General features: G+C 44.8%; 1 protein-coding gene across 1 annotated transcript in view; it reads left to right on the top strand.

The window, feature by feature from the left end:
* Window positions 1-12340: 12340 nt before the first annotated feature.
* LOC132710929 (uncharacterized) overlaps window positions 12341-22210 on the top strand; it is an 81181-nt gene continuing 71311 nt past the window's right edge. Inside the window, exon 1 of the mRNA XM_087885378.1 lies at window positions 12341-13440. Coding sequence (XP_087741504.1) covers window positions 12341-13440 — 1100 coding nt within the window. The remainder of the gene's footprint in view (window positions 13441-22210) is intronic.

Genomic DNA, 22210 nt, shown 5'->3' with positions numbered 1-22210 from the left:
AGAAAGAGACGCAACTGGCGAATCAGGTGAACCTGATGAAAAGCCCCCCCTGGCCACAGCCGTCATATGCTCTTCTAAAGACAGCTGTGCATCCAGGAGGACACCCAAGTTGCGAGCCCTCTCCATTTTGGCCTCTAATGGGCCAGGGAAGGCCTCTGGAGGCCCTATGCCCCATTTTGGCTGCCAGAGTGATGCAGGAGGCTGTCCACAGTGAACATGGGGCACAGTGGGACTGCATTCGGTCCCTTGTGCCCCATTTTCACTAGCGGAGGCACAGCAGACCGATCCTTTGCTATTTCCAGGCCAGCCCTGTGGGCCAGATCTAAGCATCCCACAGGCCGGATCTGGCCTCTGGGCCTTGAGTTTAATACTCCTGTATTAGAGTGATTGACATAGAATAAAATTGTGAGGAAGAAAGAAACCTCTGACAGGTAGTTCTGGAAAGGTTTCCTCTAGACTGCATGTCATATCTGGTATCTTCAGCTCTGCGCTTTGCTGGCATCCTGTCATAAAATGTTAAGGGGGAGGGGGCAATTGGAATATAGAGATTAGAGATGAGAGGAAAGAGGGGTGATAGGTTTGATGGAAACCAGAAGTGTGAGAACCAGCCTGTTCCAGTCTTCAAGGACACCTAACTTGGAACAGAATGTGAAATTGCACCAAGTGGCGCCAAACATCCAAGCTGTTCCCAAAATACCTAAACAGCATGCTAGTGGACAGAGATGGACCAGTCGATGGGGGAAAGCTGGGGAAAGAGGGGGAAATGTAATGTTTTGCATGGGAACTTCAGATCTAGCCTTGCTTTTGCTGCAACCACTAATCCTTAGTAAAACAACCTATCACTTCAACTAAATGGGGTTGAGGTTCCTTCTTTCCTAGGCAGATCTGACACTACATAAAACATTGCAAAACTATTCCCCTTTGAAATGCAGTACATTGGCTTTTTAGAATTATAAGTGTTCTGCTCCCCACGTTCAATTCTTTGGGAAGGTTATCCACCTTGGTGACTAGGGTTAGCCCACTTAAAATGGGATCTAAGGCTTTGGAAAACAAAGAAAAGATGTCAATATTTCATGCACCTCATTGAGCATCTTTAGCTGTGAAAGAACAACTTGGTTGATAATAAGTCTCTGCCTTTTAAATCTCCCCAGTTGCAGTGTGATGGGATCTTTCTTGGGGAGAACCACGATGCTCTGGATGTCCAGATCTGCTGCTATGCCTCCATTTTTGTCCAAGTAACATTTGAATGTGGAAACATTGCAAAACTCATTCTTCTTCAGGAAGGGATGGAACTAGAATTGAAACATACAGGAATTTTAAAAGCAGAAACCTTGGCTTCTTATCCCACCCGGTCTTGTCACATTTGATTGTTCTACAATTGCTAACTTGCAAATATTCTTAATTGGGAGAACAACAGTATCTTCAGAAATGAAAACCAGAGATTTAGCAAACTTTGTCAGTCATATTTTCACAAAATATATATTGACAAAGTATCATTTACAAAATCTCTTAGTCACCAGGAATATTCTAGAGAAAATAGACTCATAAATGCTTTCAGAACAAAGGGGAAAGAATGAGAAAGAATGGATTTATTAAGGAAAAAATTGCCAGGCAAATCCTCTCCAGATTGATCAGGCAGGAATCAAGAACAGATGAGCTAATTCAACTTCATTGTAAAGCTACATTAAGAGAATCTTGCAAGTACAAATGTCTACGGAGATTCTCAGTCATTTAGATCATGGTTGTCCCAAAGGTGCTTTGATTGTCCCAAAGATGCTTTTTCAAACTTGCCAGTGTTTATGAAGTGGTTGTTTTGTTTCCCCAATGTACAGATCTGCACATAGCTCGTTCCATTGTACTGCATATACCACATTGCTTATTTTGTGTCTGGATGTTCTATCCTTGGAGTGAACAAGCTTCTGCCTTAGTGTATTCTTGGGTTTGAAGTGTACACATATGTTATGTTGGCTGAAGATCCTCCTGAGCTTTTCTGATATTCCTGCTATGTATAGAATGACAACATTGCTTCATTTATTGTTCTCTTCGTTGTCTGTTATGGAGGAGCTCCTGTGGGGTCTTTTTTGAGATTTGATGAAGGCCCATTTGGGATAGCTACATGTTCTGAGGGCTGCCTTGATTGTTTTTGTTCTTTTTCTTTCCCATCATTGCTGGTAGGTAGGTCTTCAGCTCAGTAGTGTAGAGTTCTGATGACTCCCATTTTGTGCTCCAATGGTGGTGGGAATGCAATACTGCATTCTAGCCACTGTGCCACCACAGCTCTTATATATAATAATAGATAATAGATAATAAAAACTTCCTTTCAAATGTACCCAAATAATTTTTCATTTTTCTCAATTAATTAGGCATATAGATAACAATTAGTCATTATCATCTATTCTTCTATGTTGTCATTAATACAAACAGGTACAGTTGATAGTCATGCTACTGTGATGGAAGATGTGTACCCTAAGACAAAGCAATTTTGACTTCTTTTTTTAAAAAAAATACCGAGCTCCAAGAAAAAATATTTATGATTTCCTGATACAAAGAGATCTTCTTCTGTCATATCTGTCATCGGACGTTGGCAATAATGTTGGCGATTCTATTTTTATCAACAACTGCATAAAAAATTGCTGTTGAGTTTTGTCCAAACCAGTCCCTTAGATTTTGAAGCCATGATGTTCTTCTGCCTGGACCTCATTTGCCTTTAATCTTTCCTTGGAGGATTAAGTGAAGATGCATAAGTAAAGTCCAGTAGATAAATAACTGAGTTTTAGAAACTTGGACTTGATAAAATATGATATCTCAGATAAGAAAAATGAAATGGCTCCTACAATGTAGATCTTTCTTTAAGATGTCATTTATATTTTTTTTCATATATTATATATGTATACTGGTCATTAATTATAATAAATTAGTAGTAGTAGTAGTAGTAGTAGTAGTAGTAGTAGTAGTAGTAGTAGTTTAAATATTTGGTAATAATTATATAAATTATGATAATGTCATTAAAATTTTGGATGAAAGGCAATTTCATGATATCATAATAGTTGAATGTGTAACACAGAATCAGATATAAAATTTAGAAAATATCTTGATGGTTTATTAAAATGGCTAAAACAAAGAGAAAGAAATCTAAGAGAGAGAAAGAAGTAAAAGTTCTCCACTAAAGGAACAAGAAAACAGAAGAAACACAAGAGACACCAAATGTGATAATATTTGCAAGAATGGTCTCAAAAGAATAGTTGGTTGCAATTTGAATGTGAGGTGGCAATGTGATGCTCATGGAAAGAAGGTAAATACAACCATGGGACTCTCTAGAAATGAATGCTCTGGTTTGAGAAGATCCCAGCTCAAAGCAGGTCCCCTTGGAAGTACCACTCTTGGGGAAGAAAGCTAGATCAGTTTTAGGGAAGGGCAATGAAGCTAAGGAAGGGATGAAAGGAGCTGTTTATAACTTTGAGTAAAGATAACAAGATGTTTGATGTTGATCTATGGAATCTGACAGTTATAGGAATTCTGGGAACACCTTTTCCAACTAACACAATCTCTTGGTTGGAGAAGGGAGGATATATATAAGAGCCTTGGTGGCGCTGCAGACTGTTAAGTAACACCAGCTGCCTGCAATTACTGCAAGTTCAAATCTCACTGGGCTCAAGGTTGACTCAGCCTTCCATCCTTTCGAGGTAGGTAAAATGAGGACCCGGTTTGTGGGGGCAATAAGCTGACTTGTATAAAAAAGAACACCCCTTGTGGGGGCCCCCGAAAGCCCTACTAAGCAGGTATATACAAAAAGTATGAAGGCTATTGCTTAACGCATTGTAAGCCGCCCTGATTCTCCGGAGAAGGGCGGCATATAAATCGAACTAATAAATAAATAAATAAATAGCACTCTTCCAATAACTGAAAGATGTTACAAAGAAGCTTGAGCTCTGTTTGCTGTTTTCCCAGAGTGTCAGTTGTGGAAAAATGAGTCCAGTCACAAGAGACTGAGCATCCTAAAGGGATGCTAAAAATCCTAAAAGGAGGAGCAGTTTTAGAACTGAGCCAGGGAATCAAAGTTCCGTTTCCTCTTCCCTGATTGTCTTAATTCAATTATTGAGTAGCCATCAGTCAAAACAGCTTCAACTGGGATTTGTGCAAAATAAAGATGAGCCAGCAATGTGCTTCAGCTGCCAAAAAAGCCAACACAGTTCTAGGCTGCATAAACAGAGGGATAAATCAAGATCACATGAAGTGTTAATACCACTTTATAATGCCTTGGTAAGGCCACACTTGGAATACTGCATCCAGTTTTGGTCACCACGATGTAAAAAAGGTGTTGAGACTTTAGAAAGAGTGCAGAGAAGAGCAACAAAGAGGATTAGGGGACTGGAGGCTAAAACATATAAAGAACGGTTGCTGGAATTGGATATGTCTACTTTGATGGAAAGAAGAATTAGGGGTGACATGATAACAGTGTTCTAATATCTCAGGGGTTGCCACAAAGAAGAAGGAGTCAAGCTATTTCCCCAAAGCACATGAGGGCAGGACAAGAAGCAATGGGTGGAAACTAATCAAGGAGAGAAGCAACCTAGAACTAAGAAGAAATTTCCTGAAAGTTAGAACAATTAATCAGTGGAACAACTTGACTTCAGAAGTTGTGAATGCTCCAACACTGGAAGTTTTTAAGACGAGATTGGATAACTATTTGTCTGCAATGGTATAGGGTTTCCTGCCTAAGAAGGGAATTGGACTAGAAGACTTCTAAGGTCCCTTCCATTTCTGTTATACTATTCTAATCCTAAATGGGTTCATTTAGGTGTCATTCAAATTTATAAATGTAGAATTGTATGGTGCTAATCACAGACTTCTACGTACAAGAATTTATTTAAACAACATGAATCTTTTTTCTAAAATTACTACTGTTTAATATAAAAATATATCTATCATGGTGCCATGTCTTTGTAACTTTATGGCTTGAGCAATTAGATTGGTCAAAACTTATGTCCTATTGTAGCACAAGTAGGTTGTCAAGGTTATCCTTCTGTGTTGGATTCCACCAGTGGTGAAATCTGAACTGGTTTGTTACCAGTTCGCTGGCCATGCATGCACAGTACTTGCCCAAAAAAGGCTTGAGAAGGTAAGTAGAAACAGTAAGTAGATCAGCTGTGGCACATGATTTAGCTTTGCTAGAAAGCAGGATTTCCTGCTTTCTAGCAAAGTTAAACCCCATTGCACAGCTGATCAGAAATACCAGTTTGGAGGAACCGGTAGCTTTTTTTAACTACCAGTTTGCCCAAGCAGGTAGCTAACTACTGCTTCACCCGAACCGGTAGTTTTTATCACTATCGGGTTATTTATTTATTTATTTATTTATTTATTTATTCAATTTATATGCTGCCCCTCTCCGAAGACCCAGGGCGGTTCACCCGAACCGGAGCGAACTGGTAGCATTTCTGCCCTGGATTCCACCTGTAAGGGAACTAAATATAATGGGATCCCATACCTGCCATGGATGCAGTCTTGGGGTTCCCAATCTCTCTTCACCCCGCTTTCTTCTCCTCCTGGATCTGGACGAATATGCAGTATGCAAGGCATGGGCCAGAGTCTTAATGACACTGTAAAAATGGTGGTAGCTTATGATCTTGATCGTGTTCCTTTTCTGTCGTGTCTCCAGTGGTGCTTTCTGGCTGCATCTTCTCCGGCCTTTGACAGAGAAGACATGCTTTATAAAAGAACAGTGAAAAGACTGGTCTCCAAATGGTGGTTCCACAAAGAATTTGGGTTCAAAGGTATCATCTTTTAGCCTTTGTTTTCCTGAAAAAGAAAAAGTCCAGACACTATGGATGTACTTGAGAAGTTTGTGTTTTTTCATTCTTTGTGCTCCGACCATTGTCATGATCCAGACTTTCCTTTCAATGTATCCGGGCAAAAGTTCAAATGTTAAATGGACAGGAAGAATTATGTCCAAAAATGAATCAAGTTCGATGAATAGAAAAAAGACATTGACTTGTCTCCAGTTAGAGATGGCATCCATGAGAGATGCTGTGTGTCTAGTTTTTGAGAATCTTTGTACTATCACAACACAGATTCCATTCCTGAAAAGCAAAGGAGTCAAAGTCCTCATGAAATTGTCTCCTATTTCTGTGTCTGGAGCAAACAGACCAATCAAATTCCATCCGAAATGGAGAAGCAATTGAATCGTTGCTGGGTAGAGGATCCCATTTTTGGGGAAAAATGGGTGGTAAAAGGGCAATTGACTTTTATCATGCAGAGACTCTGAAAAAAATTCAAAAGAGACCTGGAAAAGCAATGAAAAATGCTGTATCATATTTCCAGTCAGTTCAATTCCAAAATATTAGTTTTTAATAAATCCAACTTGGATCTCATGAACATTTTAGAATAGGTTATTGTTGATTAGTCTTTAGGCCATATTAAAATACAATATATAACAACAAAGAACATTAACAATATCATACATAAAAATAGAATAAAATAAGTTAAGTAAAAGAGAATAAGAATGATCATATTTCTGTATCACCCTACAATTCACCAGAATCACAGGAGATATGCAAATCTGAACTGACATTAAAACAATAGATGTGCTATGTCTTATACCTCTGGAGTTCCACAAATACAAGTCTGTTCATTGTAAGGGATTTGGTTAATTTTCCATATTTAACCATTGTGTCCAGCTTCTCAAATATTTCTTGAGTAAATACTGCTCTAAAATATTTAGGCATTTCTGCATTTCAGAACTTGGCAATTTGGAAGCTCTGATTGTAGCAGCTCCTCCATTTCAATGCCCCAACCTTAATTGAGTATATTAGAGTAAAAATAAATGATATGGTCACTAATATGTTTGTAATTTTCTAAATAAGCTGGTTAATTAATGATAGCAGCCCACTATGATTTCATAAAACAAATGTGGGCCTAATGGTGAAGATGCTTGCTTCCCACCCAGAAGGTTGAGAGTTCAATCCTAAGTCGTGGCAGATATTTCTCTCCTAGGAAAAGCAAAAAAAAAATAAAAAATAAAAAAATCTGCCGTGAACTCCACATGATGTCGGGAAGGGAATCCAGCCAGTAAATTTATTTGTATTTTTATTTTTATATTCTCAGCTCCATGCAGTCACCCTCAAGTGTACCACAAATTAATGGATTAGAGAACCATAGAAAGGGAGTTTAAGGGGTCCATGCCAGAATGCAGGAATAACACTAGGAAGAAAAGAGGTAGGAATTGGAATTCTTTACATAAATCTGGGATTTGTTCACCATTCACAATATCATTATTCTGGCTCATATGATGTACAAAGTATGTGTCATCTGCTTATTTGGACCAATATAAACAATATCATCAACATAAACAAGAACTATCTCATATATATTATCAGATCTTTTTGTAAACATGCATTCATCAGTTTCATGTGTTCAGTTTTCAGTGTTCACTTTATCGTTCAGTTATTGGGTCACTGTTGTATATTAGTAGTTGGACTAGACCCGACATTGCACTTAGTGTTAATCTCTTGTCCCGACACATGGGTAAGGCAAGACAGTTTCATTTGACATGTGTTAAGAAATTATTGAAATACCTAAAGCACACTAAAAATATGAGGTTATTGTTAGAACCAACACATACTGATTATGCAGAATTATGTTGTTATGCAGATTCTGATTGGGCGAGTGATAAGAAATCACGTAAAAGTACTTCAGGTTATATGATGTTCTTAAATGGATGTCCTGTTTACTGGCATGTGCGAAAACAGAATTTTGTTTCTTGTTCATCTACTGAGGCTGAATATGCTTGTGTTTCAGATGCATGTAATTTTCTAACGTGGTTTGATGCTTTGGTCACAGATATCTGGACACACCTGAACCGACTGATCACTGTGATGGAAGACAATGAATCTGTGGTTTATATTTCTGAATCACGTTTCGCAGGTTCTAGATCCAGACACATTGACATCCGTTATAAAAATATAAAACAATTAGTGAAACAAGGTTTTGTAAAATTGCACTATGTACCTACACATGATCAGATTGCTGATATGCTCAACAAACCACTTCCAGCAGCTCAGCACAAGTATCTGCATAAGAAGATGTGCCTTACCTGATGGCTATACCTGATGTATGCTCAACTGACAAAGAAGGGGTTGTCACTGCATTATGTATTTGTCAGCTGAGCTTCCATCCTAAGACTTACGGTAGTCTGGCCAAGAACTTTATCACGTCTCTGTAGCAACAGAGATAAGACTGTCTTGTGATTTCTGAGCTACTGCGCATGTCCAGGTTTAAGGAAGAAACTTCCTGCTTTCTTTTTCCTTTGTCCATCTATGTTGTAAAACTGCCGGTATCAATGTAGTTAGTAAGTTTGTTTTATTTCTTTATAATAAAATGTTTCTTAGAATATATTTCGGGGTTTCTTTCTTTAAAGTACACAGCATGGAAAAACAAGATCCATCCATCTCTAATCAAGTGCAATTACCCCAGGGGGGAGTATCGAAGCTTATTTACGCTCCGACAGTATGTGCCTTCCTTTGATGCCGGAGACCTTTTGATTAGACACAAATCTCTCTTCATCTTCACCTGTGTGCAACAGAAGCCCCTCAAAGCAGTGAAGATTTGATATGGATGCTTTTATCCTTGCTCCCTTCACACTGTAGAATGCAATCCCTAGCCATGGCTAGGGATTAAATGCTCATAGGGAAAAGCAGTTCTTGAATTCTACAGGGAAGATATAGTTGAATCCATTACTCAGCTGCCACCACCCTGTTCACTTTACCTATAGAGAAACACAAACCTGAGGTACTTTGTAGGTGCCTACTAATGTTGACATCTGAATGGAGATGTCACTGGCAGCTCCATCAATAAGAGTCAAAAGGTTGTCCTTCCTTCCACAGCTGTAATTGGGAACATTGGCTTCTCCAGTAGAGAGCATGTCCAGCAAAGCATCTGAAGTTCCAAATGTGTTCAAATAGTTGTCATGAATGTTGTAGCCAAGTGTGAAATTGTGCAGGAGTCGGTGATCCTTGTTGATGACTTGAATAGCAAAAATGTAACGTAGTATTCTTAGCTTGTCTGAAGGTAAACTATTGCAAAAATGTGTTCATCTTATTATCATCATCATTAACAGCAATAACAAAACACTTATTCAATTTAATCCTCTGTCTCCAAAAGACCTCAGTGTTAAAACAAAAAATGATCCAATACCAGAGACAAAGGATATTCACCCATCCCCATTTCATTTCAAGAAGATGAGACGAAAGTTAAGAATAATATATGCCCCATTATATATAGCAGTACTATTTTTCATCTTCCCAGGAACCAGGATTCCAAATCATTCAATCATTAAAGTAGAACCATCATAAAAGAAGGAGACTGTTTCATATTTGACCCAGAATAGCAATTCTAGAAATAAGTCTTCCTTTATTTGCTACAATGATCAGGTATTGAATATAAACGAGCTGTTGTAAAAATATTGAGAAGTCTGGATAGAGGCAACTATAACCCTTTCAACCACTACTTTAGACAAATGTTAGCATTCAACTGATAAACTGAGGATTGGATGTAATCTGACTTCTTTCATGTTTTTTTCCCAAATCCATCTTTGGATTTGAGTCTCTTTCTCAAAATGAGACAAAAGAGGGAAGTTGTGGAAATGAAAACAATTCAAGAAATTTGACAGGTCATGCAATTTAGAAGTACATAAATTAGAAGAAAAGAAGAAGAGTGTTACAAGTGGAGGGGATGCAATTCCATCACACTGAAAGACTTACAATTGTATCTGATTGTAAGGAACCATGTTGAAAGGCAACATTACACGCAATATTTTTGTGGCAGAGAGGACTACATTAATGAGATGGTCTCCTGGTCTGTAATAGCTCCATGGCCTTTCTCCATCCTGGTGCTCCAAATGCAGCAGGCACTTCGTTTTATGTCTCCCAGAGATTGGCAGAGACATCAACAGCATTAGAAGCAGGAGCAGAAGCTCCATAATCCATAGGACACTGAATCAATCCGTTTCTAAACAAATACAAGGTTTAGAAGAATCCAAAGCACTCTTGCAAGATGGAAAAGCCAGTGAGTTTCCTAATTGAGACGTAGAGAAACTCAGCTTCACATGGAAAGGAGAGAAAGATACATTCAAGAGCACAGCCCCTGCCTGTCTCAAAATGTGTGCCACACAGAGTTCATATAGCCTTTGGTGATGCAAGATCCTCTGCACATTGCTTCAATCTGATGTTTACATCAAAGGAAGTCACTGGAGCAGTGGCAGAAGATGTCTCAAAGATCAGAATGGTGATCATTGTAATAAGAAGCAATTTCTTCTCTGGGGATCCTGAAGTACTTTTGGGGCCCTGTGTGCAGACGTTACATGGAAGTTCTCATTCATCCAGGTCCTGGTTGTGCCAATGGTGCTTTTATTTTAAAGGCACTTGGATGTTCTGATTTTTCTTTAAGATGTTTCGCTTCTCATCCAAGAAGCTTCTTCAGTGCAAGGCAGCTCCCTCCCTGGAGGCAGCCAGCAAGCAAACAAACAAATGTGGCACTCTGGCTGGGAGGTGGCAGCAGAGACCCCACCTCTGGTTGGTGAGAGCAGAGCAGAGCAGGCAGGACACGCACCTTCCCTGCCACCGCCCAGCCAGAGGCGGTAGCTAACATCTACATTGATTGTTAGTGTTAAATATTTTTTAACACTAGGAGGAGGTGCCTAAAATGGCCACCACGGTTTTTTGAGCTCCGCTGGGGATGGGGATGGGGCGTCCTGATGGAATGTAGAGGCTTTAGGGGGGCTTTGGTTATGTCCCCCGATATGGACTGGTAAGGGGAGCATTTGAGGCTTGGTAGGTCCAAGTTTTACCTTTGGAGGTTCCCAGGAGACGCCAAGCATCCCAGAGTTGCTGCCCCATGAGGCTACCCGGACAGTGGGTTTTTTTCACCGCAGTCTTCGCCGCGAGTCAGCTGGGTGATGGTGCGGCGCTGTGATGGTGGGGTGCGGCGAGGTAGAGACCCCCGTGGACCCCAATTCAATGTCGTCTGGCTGTATGGCTGGGGAACCGCTCGGCGACGGCCTCCCTGGAGTCAGCTGGCACCCGCCGAATGGGAGGAGGTTGCTGGTGGCGTGTGTGGAGGACAGTCAATGGCGGAGCGACCCCATCCCAGGTGCGGCTTAGTGGAGAAGAGGCCAAGCCAAGAGAGACGAGGGGAGCTGTGCACCGAGGTCAGGCTCCGTTTGCCTGAACTTAGGGGAGTCTCCCCCCCCTTCGCTGTGGACCATAGCGTCTTGGGGCCTGTGGAGCCGCGAACTGGAATTTGCTGGTCCACCTGTGGAGGGAAGGTATTCAGGGGGCCTGCTTATACCATCCAAGCTGGTTGGGCTGGGCTGGGGGTCACAGGCGGTTGAAGGCTTTGCCTGGATGTTCCATTTCTGCTGCTTTGACCCCCCGGATTGTCTCTGCTACAACCGCCTGGACTGGTTATGGCATCAAGAGCCCTTGACCTTCTTTTCTCCAGCCCTATAATGGTCAGTTCTTTGGGTGTGCTTGCCCGCTGCCATGAGAGGGCGGCTGTGGACTTATTGTATGACCAAGTCATGTTGCGTTGGGAGAGCATCAACGACGTATGGATCCTACCCGGATGATTCCTACCTGGCCTAGGAACCTTGCTGAGGTGAGAGAGCGGTGAGGATTACCATCGCCTGTCATTTTCCTACTGCTGTGAGAGGGCTTCTGGGAATGCAGGCTCCTATTCCTATTGCTAGGGCAGACTTTGGACTTTAGACCTTGAACTACTGACCTGTGATCTTGATAGGCCACGCTACCATGGACATTCCCATCTCTGCGTTTGAGGATGACTCTACGAACTTATACAATCGTGGACGTGGTCGCCCTGAGAAATTCCCCCCATTCTTGAGTGTGGCCAGTGGGCCTTGCAAAGACTTACCTTAATGATAGGTCCTGGGACCCCGAGAGGGGGCACAAGGGTTTTAAGGGTTTTAGAGGACATAAATTGAAGAGTTTTTTAACAAAATTTTTAACGAAAATTTTAAGGGGACCCGGGAGGGGGGAGGGGGTTGTAGAGAGGGACCTGGGGGGTTCATATAGCTACTGTACGGGATGGTGGGTTGGATGGGCGCAGCAGAGGGTTTGAGGAGAGTAGTTTGACTGGGGAGCTGGGGGGTTAAAGGAAGGGCAATTCAATTGAAATAATAAGTGGGAGGGGCAGGTATGGCAGGTGCAGGGGGCCATATCATGTTCCGGGGGTGCGCATGCGCTGTCTACGAGCGATTGTGCACTCCGGCCCCCAAAGCGCAGCTCGTGTCCTGGGTTGCACAGAGTCTCAGGCCCTGGGTCCTCGGCTGATGTTATGTAATGCCAGGTTGGTAGTTAATAAAGCCCCCCTCATTTGTGATCTTATTATGGAGGGAGGTGCGGACTTGGCAGGAATCACGGAGACCTGGTTGGGCCAGGAGGGGGGGGTTCCCCTCATTGAAATGTGCCCTCCAGGTTTCCGTGCATTTCATCAGCTGAGGGCTCAGGGGAGGGGTGGGGGAGTAGTGGCAATTATAAGAGAAAGTCTTTGTCTGAGGGAGGACACTGTTCCTCAGATAGCTGGATGTGAGTCTCTTTTTGTGAAGTGGGGTCGTGGGGTGCAGATGGGTTTGCTGACTGCATACCTGTCTCCTTGCCATGTAGCGGCGACCCTGCCTGAGCTACTTGATGTGATTGCCGGGGTGGCAGTGGACACCCCCAGACTTATTGTCATGGGGGATTTCAACCTGCCATCCGCCGGTGAGGCATCAGAGATGGCTCGGGAGTTCATGGCTGCCATGACGGCCATGGACCTGACCCAGTTAGTTCAAGGCCCCACTCACATAGGGGGACACAATCTGGACTTGATTTTCATCTCTGGTCAGTGGTTGAATGATCTAGGTAGAGGGCACTTAGACATCAAACCCTTGTCATGGACAGATCATTCCCTCCTTCATTTGGACTTTCGAGCCGCTCCCCCTTGCCGCAGGGAGATGGAACCAATCAGATGGTTCTGTCCCAGGCACCTGATGGACCCTGAAAGGTTCCTGATGGAGCTTGGGCCGTTTCCTGAGACCCTGGCACATGACTCAACTGAAGACATGGTAGCCGCCTGGGATAGTACGGCCACCGGAGTTTTGGATCGTGTCGTGCCTTTGTGGCCTCTGACCCGATGTCGATCTCAATTGGCTCCTTGGTTCTCTGAGGAACTGAGAGAGATGAAGCATCGGAAAAGATGCCTAGAGAGCGTCTGGAGGACTAGTCAATCCGAACCTGATCAAACACAGGTGAGGTCTTATATCAAGACCTACATAGTGGCGATAAAAGTGGCAAAATCTAATTATTTTTCCGCTCTTATCACATCTGCAGAGAACCACCCAGCCGCTCTGTTTAGGGTGATCCACTCCCTTCTGCCAGGGGGGCAGGTGGAGTGCGGGAAGATCCCTTGCAGGGTCGAGCTGAGGATTTTGTGCAATTCCTGCATGATAAAGTCATTCAGATTCGGGAAGGCTTGGACTCCGATTGGGTGAGTCTGGGGAGGGAGACAGGGATTGGTCTTGAGAATGTTATCTGGGAAGAGTTTGACCCTGTGGTTCCTGAGGACATGGACAGGATTCTGGTTAGGCTTAGTGCTACCACATGTTTATTGGACCCGTGTCCTTCCTGGTTGGTACTGGCCTCCCGGGAGGTTACACAAGGCTGGCTCCAGGGGGTTATAAATGCTTCTTTGAGTGAGAGTGCCTTTCCTGCTGCCTTGAAAGAGGTGGTGGTGAGGCCCCTCCTCAAGAAGCCTTCCCTGGACCCGGCTGTATTAGCAAACTACCGTCCAGTCTACAACCTTTGTTTTGTTGCGAAGGTTGTTGAGAGTGTGGTGACACGACAGCTACCCCGGTACCTGGAGGAAGCTGTCTATCTGGACCCATACCAGTCGGGTTTCAGACAGGGGTACAGCATGGAAACGGCATTGGTCAAATTGGTTGATGATCTCTGGAGGGCTCAGGACAGGGGTTGCTCCTCTGTCCTGGTCCTATTAGATCTCTCAGTGGCTTTTGATACCATTGACCATGGTATCATGCTGCAGTGGTTGAGGGGGTTAGGAATAGGAGGCACCGTGCTATGGTGGTTCTTCTCCTTCCTCTCCGACCATTTGCAGTTTGTATTGGCAGGGGGGCAGAGGTTGACCTCGAGGCACCTTGCTTGGGGGGTGCCACAGGGGTCGGTCCTCTCGCCCCTTCTGTTCAACATTTATGTGAAACCACTGGGTGAGATCATCCGTGGTTTTGGGGTGAGAGTCCATCAGTACGCTGATGACACTCAGCTGTACATCTCCACCACAGACAACCCCAATGATGCCCTTGATGTGATGTCCCACTGCCTGGAGGCCATGCGGGTCTGGATGGGGAGAAATAGGCTGAAACTCAACCCTTCCAAGACCAAGTGTCTGTGGCTTCTGGTGTCCTGGTATAGTCAGCTGGTGCCATCGCTGACTATTGGGGGTGAATCCTTGCCCCTCACAGAGAGGGCTTGCAATCTGGGTGTCCTCCTGGACACACGGCTGTCTTTAGAAGAGCATATGACAGCCGTGGCCAGGGTTTATTTTTATCAGGTTCGCATGATATGCCAGTTGCGCCCCTTTCTGGATTGAGACTCCTTATGCACAGTCACAGTCATGCTCTCGTCACTTCTCGATGGACTACTGTAACGCTCTACATGGGGCTCCCCTTGAGGAGCACCCAGAGGCTCCAACTGGTCCAGAATGCGGCCGCGTGGGTGATTATGGGAGCGACATGGTGCTCCCATGTAATACCTCTCCTGTGTGAGCTGCACTGGCTTCCGGTGGTCTTCCGGGTACACTTCAAGGTATTGGTTCTCACCTTTAAAGCGCTCCATGGTTTAGGACCGGGTTATTTACGAGACCGCCTTCTGCCACTGATAACCTCCCACTGGCCAATATGCTCTCACAGAGAGGGCCTCCTCAGGGTGCCGTTGGTCAGGTAATGTCAGCTGGCGGCCCCAGGGGGAGAGCCTTCTCTGTGGGGGCACCCGCCCTCTGGAATGAGCTACCCCCAGGAATATGACTGATCCCGGGTCTCTGTACTTTCCGCAAGGCCCTGAAGACTTTTTTATTTCAGTAAGCCGGGCTGGCCTAAAAGAATTTTAATGGGTTAGTTTTAAATTTTATAGATGAGGGGTTTTAAATTGGGAGGCCAAATGATTTAATTATATTTTAAACTATCTTAACTTTTATATTGCATGTATTTTAATCTTGACTGTCCATCGCCTTGAGTCCTTTGGGAGAAGCGCGGTATACAAATTTAATAAATAAATAAATAAATAAATAAATAAATAAATAAATAAATAAATAAATAAATAAATTTGCTCTACTTAGGTGATCCTGAGGGCAGAGATCAAAGTGGCCTCAATGACTCTCTAAAACAGGGTTGTCAAACTCGCGGCCCGTGAACCTGATGTGTTACGTGCTGGCCCTGCTCCCACCTGGTTTAGCAAAGGGGAAAAAAGTCACAATATGTTATGTGTTGCCACTGTGACGACATGAGTTTGACACTCCTGATCTAAAAGGATGCAAATGACCAGATGTCTGCAAGGAGTATAAATCCTTACATTCCCCACCATTCAGTCAGAGCTGAAGAAGCTTCTTGCATGAGTAGTGAAATGTCTTCAAAGAAAAAGGAACAGTCCAATTATCTTATTTATTTATTTATTTATTTATTTATTTATTTATTTATTTATTTATCAACTTTATATACCGCCCTACTCCCGAAGGACTCAGGGCGGTGAACAGCCAAGATAAAATACAGACAATACAAACATTAAAAACCCATTAAAAATTTTAAACGTTTTGGCCCAAGAACAGATTTAAAAACACCCAATTTATAAAACAGATTAAAACAATTTAAAATTTAAAAATTTAAAACGGAACATTAGGCCAGGCCAGCCTGCTGGAACAAAAATGTTTTGAGAGCACGACAAAAAGTGCACAGATCCAGGATCCTCCGTATCTCCGGGGGGAGCTCATTCCAGATGGTAGGTCCCCCACAGAGAAGGCTCTCCCCCTGGGGGCCACCAGTCGATACTGTTTGGCCGACGGCACCTTGAGAAGCCCTTCTCTATGGGAGCGTACTGGTCAGTGAGAGGTTATTGGTGGCAGAAGGCGGTTTTGTAGATACCCCAGTCCGATGCCATGGAGTGCTCTAAAGGTGATGACCAAAACCTTGAAGTGCACCCGGAAGACCACCGGGAGCCAGTGCAGGTCGCATAGTAGGGGGGTCACATGGGAGTGCCACGTCACTCCCATAACCACCCACGCGGCCGCATTCTGGACCAGCTGGAGCCTCCGGGTGCTCCTCAAGGGGAGCCCCATGTAGAGAGCATTGCAGTAGTCCAGGCAGGAAGTAATGAGAGCATGAGTGACCGTACTTAATGAGTCCCAATCCAGAAAAGGATGCAACTGGCAAATCAGGCGAACCAGATAGAAAGTCCTCCTGGCCACAGCCATCAAGTGCTCTTCCAAAAACAGCCGTGAGTCCAGGAGGACTCCCAAGTTGCGAGCCCTCTCCGTGGGGGCCAATAACTCGCCTCCAATAGTCAGTGATGGCTCCAACTGACTATATCAGGATGTCGGAAACCACAGCCACTCGGTCTTGGATGGGTTGAGCCTGAGTCTGTTTCTCTCCATCCAGATCTGCACAGCCTCCAGACACTGGGACATCACTTCAAGGGCATCATTGGGTGGTCTGGGGTGGAGATGTGCAGCTAAGTGTCATCAGTGTACTGGTGATACTTCACCACAAAACCACCAATGATCTCACCCAGCGGCTTCACATAAATGTTGAACAGAAGGGGTGAGAGGACTGACCTCTCAGGTTTTCAGGCCATCTTCAAATAAATTGCGTCTCAAACAAAGTCTTTTTTGAAACAAACTTCCATTTTATTTAGCACGGCAACTTTTACACTGACTCCATGCAGCCAGCACTGACGTGCTGACCCCAAATCCCTCCTCTTCCTTCCCCCACTCCACTGCATTCATTGGCCATCTTCCCAATCATTCACCCCTAATCTACTGCTCCAATTCAAAGAATTTCCCCCCTCCCATCCATCTCCTAGGGGACATTGTCTCCAGCTAAAATAAGTAGGTGAAAGGCAACCGTCCCGTTGCAGACACTTGCGTTCTCCTTCTTATGTCAGCACTAGGATAAATGCATCTTGACGTGCTGACACGACCCTTGTGGCACCCCACATACAAGGGGCCTCGGGGCAGACCTCTGCTCCCCTGTCAACACAGACTGCAACCGGTCAGAGAGAAAGGAAGAGAACCCCCACCCCTAACTCCTCTAACCGGTGCAGCATTATACCATGGTCGATGGTATCAAAAGCTGCTGAGATGTCTAATAAAACCAGGTCAGAGGAACAACCCCTGTCCCAAGCCCTCCAGAGATCATCAACCAATGCGACCAATGCCGTTTCCATGCTGTACCCAGGCCTGAAGCCCGACTGGAATGGATCCAGATACGACGATTCATCCGGGTACTGGGGGAGCTGTCACGCTACCACACTCTCAACAACCTTCGCAACAAAGCAAAGGTTGGAGACTGGACGATAATTTGCCAACACTGCCGCATCCAGGGAAGGCTTCTTGAGGAGGGGCCTCACCACCGCCTCTTTCAAGGTGGCGGGGAAGACACCCTCACTCAAAGAAGCATTTATAATCCCCTGGAGCCAGCCTCGCGTCACCTCCCGAGAGACCAGCACCAGCCAGGAGGGACACGGGTCCAATAAACATGTGTCTGTGCTCAGTCTACCCAGTATCCTGTCCACGTCTTCGTGTGTCACAGAATCAAACTCTTCACAGATAATACTCACAAGTCCTGCCTCCGTCCTCCCCCCTGAATCTACCCAGTCAGAGTCCAGGTGTTCCCGAATCTGAGTGATTTTCTCATACAGATACTGTACAAAGTCCTCGGCTCTACCTTCCAAGGGGTCCTTCTGTGATTCCTGGTGGAGCAGGGAGCAGGTCACCCTAAACAGGGCGGCCGGGTGATCATCTGATGATGCAATAAGAGTGGCAAAATAGTTATATTTCACCGCTTTTATCGCCACCAGGTAGGTCTTAATATGAGACCTTACCAGTGTTCGGTCAGATTCAGAACGGCTGGCCCTCCAACCGCTCTCCAGGCATCTTTTCTGGCACTTCATCTCCCTCAGCTCCTCAGTGAACCAAGAAGCCAGGCGAGACCAGTGCCAGGTCAGAGGCCGCAACGGCACGACCCGATCCAAAGCTCCAGCAGCCGCGCTATCCCAGGCGGCCACCAGGTCCTCAGCTGAGCCATGAGCCAGAGCCTCAGGAAATGGCCCAAGCTCCATCTGGAACCTATCCGGATCCATCAGGTGTCTGGGGCGGAACCACCTCATCGGTTCCGCCTCCCTGCGGTGGGGTGCGGCGGTTCAAAGATCTAATCAAAGGAGGGAGTGATCCGACCATGACAAGGGCTCAATCACTATATCCCCTATCTCAAGATCACTCAACCACTGACCAGAGTGTTGTGGCTCCATCCTCCGAGCCCATCTTATCAGAGGAAGAAGGCTCCGAACATGAAGGAGAGGAGACAGCCAGGCCTACCTCTCCAGGGCCCTCCTCTCTGGCAATGCCTCAGGTATCTATATATTTATATTTATATTTATTGAATATCTATACCTCCCTACTCCTGAAGGACTCAGGGCGGTGAACAGCCATGGAATAAAACACATACATATACAAAATTTAAAATTGAATAAAATGAATTAAATAAATTTGGCTGAATTAATACCCATAATTTAAAATACCCATATTTTAAAACACATTAAAATTTAAAATTTGCGCTTAAAAGGGAGAAGACTTAGGCGAGGCCAGCTTGATGAAATAAAAGAGTCTTCAGCTCGCGGCGGAAGGTGCGCAGATCCAGAATCCTCCGTATCTCTGGGGGGAGCTCGTTCCAGATCGTCGGTGCCCCCACAGAGAAGGCTCTCCCCCTAGGGGCCGACAGCCGACATTGTTTGGCCGACAGCACCTGGAGGAGCCCCTCTCTGTGGGAGCGTACTGGACGGTGGGAGGCTATTGATGGTAGTAGGCGGTCCCGTAAGTAACCAGGTCCTAAGCCATGGAGCGCTTTAAAGACGGTAACCAGAACCTTGAAGCGCACCCGGAAGACCACCGGGAGCCAGTGCAGCTCGTGCAGGAGAGTTGTTACATGGGAGCTCCACGCCGCTCCCATAACCACCCGCGCGGCCGCACTCTGCGCCAGTTGGAGCCTCTGGGTGCACCTCAAGGGGAGCCCCATGTAGAGAGCGTTACAATAGTCCAGACGAGAAGTGACGAGGGCATGAGTGACTGTGCGTAGCGAGTCCCGATCTAGAAAGGGACGCAACTGGCGAATCAGGCGAACCTGATGAAAAATCCTCCCAGTCACGGCCGTCAAGTGCTCTTCTAAAGACAGCCGTGAATCCAGGAGGATGCCCAAGTTATGAACCCTTTCCGTGGGGGCCAATGATTCGCCCCCAATAGCCAGCGATGGCGCCAGCTGACTATATTGGGACGTCGGAAACCACAGCCACTCGGTCTTGGATGGGTTGAGCCTGAGCCCGTTTCTCCCCATCCAGATCCGTACGGCCTCCAGGCACTGGGACATCACTTCAAGGGCATCGTTGGGGTGGTCCAGGGTGGAGATGTACAGCTGGGTGTCGTCAGTGTACAGATGGTACTTCACCCCGAAACCACGGATGATCTCGCCCAGCGGCTTCACATAAATGTTGAACAAAAGGGGCAAGAGAACCAATCCCTATGGCACCCCACATATAAGGGGCCTCGGGGTCGATCTCTGCCCCCCTGTCAACACAGACTACGACCGGCCAGAGAGAAAGGAGGAGAACCACCGTAAAACGGTGCCTCCCACCCCCAACCCTTCCAGCCGGTGAAGCATGATACCATGGTCGATGGTATCAAAAGCCGCTGAGAGATCTAACAGGACCAGGTCAGAGGAGGAAGGAGAAGAGATTGGCCAGGAGCCAGGTGTTTCCGAGCCGTCGGATAATGATGAAGAAACATTGTGATATGATTAAGATTGATTAATAGAAATAAAAATGAGTGAGTTAATTTGAAATTAAAACTTTATTGATATAATAGATTTGTTTAGATGATGATGTTAGAATTTATCTTAAAACTTGTTCTTACAGGTTTCGAACTTTTACTGTAGAGCTTTGACTAAATATTCTTCTATGTTTTGATTTTTAATTTTAAAAGATATAATGGGAAATTGTGAATGGAGCCTTTTTAAAATGTAAGCAATTGTACCTATTCATGACCGGATCGAGACTTCGCTCTCGAAAGAGATGTATTTTAAGTGTTATGTTGGGAAAAATAAAAAATATTTTGGGGAAAAAAAAAAGAAACATTGTGGTTGGACCCACGCCAGCGTTGGAGAGACAAGCGTGCGCAGCAGAAAAGGAGGCGTGCCAGAGATTAAGCTGAGTGGTGGTGGCCATTCGGACTCTGTGATGGACAAAGCTAATCTCTGGCGAGGCACTTTGCACCTTTGGACACAACGCCTATTTGCTGTGGATTTAATTACAAACTGGACTATTCAAACTGTGTGTATTTTTGTCTGTATGATCGGAGTAAAAGTTCTTGGCAGGCAGCAACGGGGTTGCTGCCAAGTTCCTTATCACTGACGTTGAGTGTTTTGAAGAGTTTATTTAACCCTCGGCTGGCTGGTTGGGTGTGCAGGTTAAAATCCCCCATGACCATAAGCCTGGGGGTGTCAACTGCCACCGCGGCTATAACGTTGAGCAGCTCAGGCAGGGCCGCCGCCATGTGGCAGGGAGCCAGTATGTAACCAGCAATCCCATCTGCACCCCATGACCCCACTTCACAAGGAGGGACTCACATCCAGCCATCTGAGGAACAGTGGCCTCCCTCGGACCAAGACCTTCTCTAATAACAACCGCCACCCCGCCCCTCCCCTGTGCCCTATCTCTTGGAAAAAGCACCTTTAGGACATCACCATACTTCAAATCTACACTTCATCTGTAGTCTCAAATGATGATGAAATTGAACAAAACGAAACAAAATAAAGGGCTAGTAGACAGGCCTTCGTTGAAAGGGGTGGAACTTCCATTTCACTGGGGACAGAACATTTAAAAGCATTTTTTTCAGCTGAAGAGGTTGTAGAAAAAAAATGCTTTTAAAAATAATTAAAAAAGCTTCTGACGATCAGGCAACTCATCTGGAATTATCATAGGCTTTTAAAAGCATTTTTTTTTGGCCGAAGAGGTTGTAGAAAAAATGGTTTTAAAAGTAAAAAAAAAAAGGTTGGCCATGCCCACTCAGTCACATTACCCCCACCAAGCCACGCCCACAGAACCGGTACTAACAAATTTTACATTTCACCACTGCCGAGAACCTTTATACTTTGAAGTGTCTTTGTCTCTGATCGCACGGCTTAGCTGGACATGGGGCTGCGGGGGGGGGGGCAGGAATTTTTGCTACCGGTTCTCTGAACCACCCGCCAACATTGCTACAGGATCAGGCAATCCGGTCTGAACCGGGAGCATTTCACCCTTGATTCTCGGTGTCTAACATGAATACTGAAGGGCAAGTATAAAGAAAAAAAAGTCTATCCCAATGATCCAGTTGGCCAATTATCTATTTCCAGACCCTTTGTCTCAAATATCACCCCAAAGTTGATATTTCTAAGGCAAATGAAATTTCACTATCGCATGAGCAATTTTAAAATCATTTCCAATTTGTGATTAATATATGGAAATCTAATAGAAAAGTAAATTACAAACAGATCCTATTCGTAACATTAGGCACTGTTCACAGTTACAGATTTTTTCCTTAAAATTAGAAGACAGGTAGTATTAGAATTAAGCGTCATCAACCTAAGTGTCAGGGTTCCAAGTAACAGCCCCAACGAAAGAAGACTCCGAAGCTTGAATTTCCTAAAAGTTCCATTTTATTAGAGATGTCATATTGGCACATCTGGGAAAACCCAAATCAAAAAGTTTCCAGGTTTTCCCCACCCAAAAGGAGGTTCAAGTCCCTGCCCAGCACCCATCTTTCAATCACATGATCCAATCAGGCACCATCCAAAACTGGAGATGCCACCCAGTCACCTCATTGCAGCTGCAGGGCAAGGTGGCCTTCA

This window comes from Pantherophis guttatus, chromosome 2 (assembly GCF_059756535.1).
Source record: "Pantherophis guttatus breed Tessera chromosome 2, ASM5975653v1, whole genome shotgun sequence".
NCBI classification, from domain to species: Eukaryota; Metazoa; Chordata; class Lepidosauria; order Squamata; family Colubridae; genus Pantherophis; species Pantherophis guttatus.
The sequence above is the reverse complement of the archived record's forward strand: the minus strand, read 5'-3'. Positions and strand labels throughout refer to the sequence as shown.